The sequence below is a fragment of the Nicotiana attenuata genome, unplaced genomic scaffold (genome assembly GCF_001879085.1).
Source record: "Nicotiana attenuata strain UT unplaced genomic scaffold, NIATTr2, whole genome shotgun sequence".
Classification (NCBI taxonomy): domain Eukaryota; kingdom Viridiplantae; phylum Streptophyta; class Magnoliopsida; order Solanales; family Solanaceae; genus Nicotiana; species Nicotiana attenuata.
In genome coordinates this window covers 33,601-38,607 of record NW_017671089.1, presented here as the reverse complement: position 1 = coordinate 38,607, position 5,007 = coordinate 33,601, and the positions used below count along the sequence as shown (strand labels likewise).

At 42.2% G+C, this 5,007-nt stretch overlaps 1 protein-coding gene across 1 annotated transcript; it reads left to right on the top strand.

Moving 5' to 3' along the window:
* The first annotated feature begins 511 nt into the window (after positions 1–511).
* Positions 512–898, top strand: LOC109205847. The gene has a single exon (XM_019368602.1). It carries the CDS (start codon positions 512–514, stop codon positions 896–898), a length of 387 nt encoding a protein of 128 aa, XP_019224147.1.
* The last annotated feature ends 4,109 nt before the right edge of the window (positions 899–5,007 follow it).

Sequence of the window (5,007 nt, the reverse complement as noted above, 5' to 3'; positions counted from 1 at the left end):
AACAGTTATCGGAATACAACTTCAGCGTCGATGCTTCAGGTATTGTGTCAGCCATTGGACGAATCAAGGATACTAGGTGGCCTAGACCCCTACAGACCGATCCAGCTCAAAGGAATCCAAATCAAATGTGCAAGTACCATGGAACCCATGGTCAAAGAATCGAAGATTGCAGACAGTTAAGGGAGGAGTAGCACGTTTATTCAACGAGGGTCATCTTTGAGAATTCTTGAGTGACCGAGCTAAAAATCACTTCAAAGACCGGGACGCAAACAGGAAAAACGAACAGGAAGAACCGCAACACGTGATTCATATAATCGTTGGTGGGCTCGATGTTCCTCAAGGCCCAATATTCAAACGCACCAAAGTGACAATCACAAGGGAGAAACGTACTCGGGACTACGTACTAGAGGATACCTTATCTTTCAACGATGAGGATGCAGAAGGGATCGAACAACCTCAGAACGACGCACTGGTAATATCTATCCTTATGAATAAAATTCAAGTTAAACGTATGTTGGTTGATCCAAGTAGCTCGGCAAATATAATCCGATCGAGGGTCGTGGAACAGCTCGGCCTCCAGGATCAAATCGTTCCTGCAGCTCGGGTTCTCAACGATTTCAACATGGTGAGTGAAACCACCAAAGGGGATATCATTTTGCTGGTAAACATAGGCAGGACTATCCATGAAACGAAGTTCCATGTAATCGATGGTGATATGAGATACAACGCACTACTCGGAAGACTTTGGATTCATAATATGAGGGTTGTACCTTCAATGCTTCATCAGGTCTTGAAATTCCCAAAATCAGAAGGAATCAAGACGGTGTACGGTGAACAACCCGCAGCCAAACAGATGTTTGCGATTGATGAAGTAATACCAGTATTGGCACTATCATAACGAAGGGACCGGAATCGAAGGGAAAGCAGGAAATCAAATAGCAACCACAGTCGGTGGCCTCGACCAGATCGGAGCAGCAGGAAAATTTTGAGGATGATGATTATATGATACCTCGAACCTTCGTAATACCCGATGATTCGGATGCCACAAAGTCAACCGTTGAAGAGCTGGAACAAGTCATACTGATCGAGCACCTGCCCGATCGAAAGGTATACCTGGGCACGGGGTTAACTCCCGAGCTCAGGGAAAAACTCATTAAATTCCTTATTAAAAATATGGATTGTTTTGCTTGGTCCCGCCTTGACATGACAGGGATCCCACCGGAGATTACAACTCGTCGACTGAGCTTGGACCCGAAGTTCAGACCGGTAAAGCAAAAGAGAAGGCCACAGTTCGAGGTTAAGCATGCATTCATCAAGGATGAGGTAACCAAACTTCTCAAAATAGGGTCCATTCGGGGAGTAAAATATCCCGAATGGCTAGCAAACGTAGTCGTAGTCCCTAAGAAAGGGAATAAACTCAGAATGTGCGTAGACTATACTCAGAATGTGCGTAGACTATAAAGACTTAAACAAATCATGCCCTAAAGATTCTTTTCCTTTGCCGAATATCAGTCGCATGATCGATGCCACGGCTGGCCATGAAACCCTCAGCTTTCTCGACGCCTACTCCAGGTACAACCAAATACAAATGAACTCGGAAGATCAGGAAAAGACTTCATTTATCACTAAGTACGATACTTATTGCTATAATGTAATGTCGTTTGGACTAAAAAAATGCTAGTGCTACTTGTCAACGCCTAGTAAACCGAATATTCGAAGAACAAATAGGTAAATCAATGGAGGTTTATATTGATGACATGCTAGTTAAGTCCCTGCGCGCAGAGGACCATTTGACACATTTGCAGGAAACCTTCGACATATTAAGAAAATACAACATGAAGCTCAACCCCGAGAAATGTGCATTCGGGGTAGGTTTAGGCAAGTTCCTCGGCTTTATGGTGTCAAATCAGGGAATCGAGATCAATCCCGATAAAATCAAGGCAATCGAAGACATCACAGTCGTGGACGGCGTTAACGTCGTACAAAGGTTAACAGGACGAATAGCCGTTTTAGGCCGGTTCATCTCGAGGTCTTCGGATCGAAGTCACAGGTTCTTCTCACTACTCAAAAAGAAGAACAATTTCACTTGGATCCCGAAATGCCAACAAGCATTGGAAGAATTAAAGTGGTATCTTTCGAGTCCACCATTGCTTCATACTCTGAAAGCGGACGAGTAACTCTACTTATATTTGGCAGCCTCAGAGGTCACGGTAAATGGTGTCCTAGTTCGAGAAGAGCAAGGTATGCAATTTTCTGTTTACTACGTTAGCCGAACTTTAGGTGAAGCAGAGACCCGGTACCCACACTTAGAAAAATTAGCGCTTGCTCTAATAAGAGCCTGCTCTAATAAGCGCCTCTAGGAAATTAAAATCGTATTTTCAATGTCACCCAATTTTTGTTGTAACCACTTATCCCCTTCGCAACATTTTGCACAAGCCCGAACTCTCGGGCCAACTGGCCAAGTGGGCCGTTGAAATCAGTGGGTACGATATCGAGTATCAATCCCAAAAGGCCATCAAGTCTCAAATCTTAGCAGACTTCATGACCGACTTTACACCAGCCCTCGTACCCGAGGTCGAAAAGGAACTATTGCAAAAATTAGGTACATCCTCGGGGTTGTGGACCCTTTTCACAGATGGTGCTTCGAATGTGAAGGAATCCGGGCTAGGCATCATTTTGAAGCCACCCACAGGCAATACAATTAGACAATCTATCAAAACCCCTAAGTTGACTAACAATGAGACTGAGTATGAGGCCATGATTGCAGGTCTCGAGCTGGCTAAAAGTTTGGGAGCAGAGGTCATCAAGGCCAAGTGTGATTCCCAACTAGTGGTTAACCAAGTCAACAAAACCTTCGAGGTTCGAGATGATCGAATATAGAGGTACTTCGACAAATTGCAGGTAACCTTACACCGGTTCAAAGAATGGACCCTACAGTATGTACCTCGAGAGGAGAACGGTGAGGCCGATGCCCTTGCAAATTTGGGGTCATCAGTCGAAGATGACGAAATTAGCTCGGGGACTGTCGTACAACTTTCAAAGTCGGTAGTCGAAGAAGGCCACTCCGCAATAAACTCCACAAGCCTAACTTGGGATTGGAGGAACAAATATATCAATTTATGTGAAGAATGGAAACTTCTGTCGGACCCTAAGGAATCGAGGACTCTGCGATCGAAAGTTGCACGATTCACATTGGCCGAAGATGGAACATTGTACAGAAGCATGTTCGATGGGCCGTTGGAAATATGCTTAGGTCTAGGAGACACCGACTACGTCCTACGAGAAATTCACGAGGGTACTTGGGGGAACCATTCCGGTGCCGAATCACTGGTTCACAACGTCATCAGAGTTGGGTATTATTGGGACAGTAAGGAAAAAGATACCAAGGAGTCTCGATCCTTGATAAGAACATAATCAGGATGAAATTCAAAGAAAGTATTACTGTCACGAGCAAACTTTTGAACATAGATAAGGTGCATAGTTATAGAGGGAACATGAAGAATGTTATTTAAGAAAAAAGTATGATTAAAGAGATTTAAGAAAGAGGCAGGATCAGTAATTTGGATTGGCAAACCTTGTATGTTACCAATATGTAGTTGATTCGGGCCTTGTATTCCTCAACATGAGCAAAGCATGATAGGTCAGATGCAATATGATAAGTTACACCTGTGTCGGCGAACCTTTTTTGAGTCAACGGAATCGGTGCCTGATGAGTGATATGAGCCTAATGATTCACAATATGATTGTAGTGTTGAAAACAAGTCGCGGCTTGATGATTAGTATCATTACAAATTTGAACCTTACTCCTCCATCATTATCTGAATTCCAAGGTTGACCCATGGGAGAGTAGTTATTACTATATTTGTTACGGTGATACTGATTGCGGTCACCACGACCCCTTCGACCCCTGTACAATCTTCTACGGCTCCTTTGAGAGGTGTTATTGATGTGAGCAAGGTTTTGTATATCACCATGACACGGAAGTTGAGCAACATAATCGATGGTATATGAGGTTTATCGCATGAAGCAAGGTATATGGAGGACATGGATCAGCCATGAATAAACTCATGGTTCAGCAGTAGACTATGAAGCTCGGAGTAAACTAGTTCAAGTCGTGCAGATAACGTAGTAGCAATATCCTTGAAATCAGATCATAATCCTTTAAATGCATAAATATTAAAATATGAAGCATTTAAAACTCGCCCTGCGGCTGCTAATTCATTACACAAAAGCTTCGCCTCTTGGAGAAATTGTGTGACAGTAAGGTTATCTTATTTGAGATTTTCTAACAGCATATAAAGATTAAGGACTCTAGTATTGGAGAGAAGACAAGGCTTCTTTCAAAGCATCCCAAATGTTTAGACGTGTTCAACCCAATAATAATAGGTATGTTTTCTTCTAAAGGAGAAGATATAAGTAAACTCATGATAATTTGATATTGTTGGATCTAAGTGGTATATTCTAGGTTGGGTTTAACAGTGTCTGAACCTTCAACGGAAAGAAATGAGGGTGGGCATGACCTTGATCCATCTATGAAATCATAAAGATTCTGATATCGCAGGAACGACGACAAGTGCATTTTCCATAATACGTAATTGGTGAAAGTAAGTATGATGGAGATAAAGTAATGGGCATAGTTAAGAGGGTTGGAAGAGGGAGAAAAAGATATGACTGGGAGAGTTGCAGAGTGCACAGTGTTGGTTGGAGGAGAGGAGGTTGAAGACTAGTTGGAACTGGTTTCTGATACCATATTTGAACGGACTTTAGAGAATATTACAACTGAAGCAATTCATTACTTCACATATAATGATACATCATATAAAATACAAGAATCCTAAACCAACTAAGAGTTCTAAGTAAATAAAACAACTGAGAGTAGACAGAAAGGTTTCCTAAATCAAATCTAATTAGTTGTAGCATCAAGGGAACTTCTGAAAGATAGGGTAGGTCCAATACCATCTTCGTGTTCTAATATGAAATTTCAACCAAAACCAAATCGAGTATTCA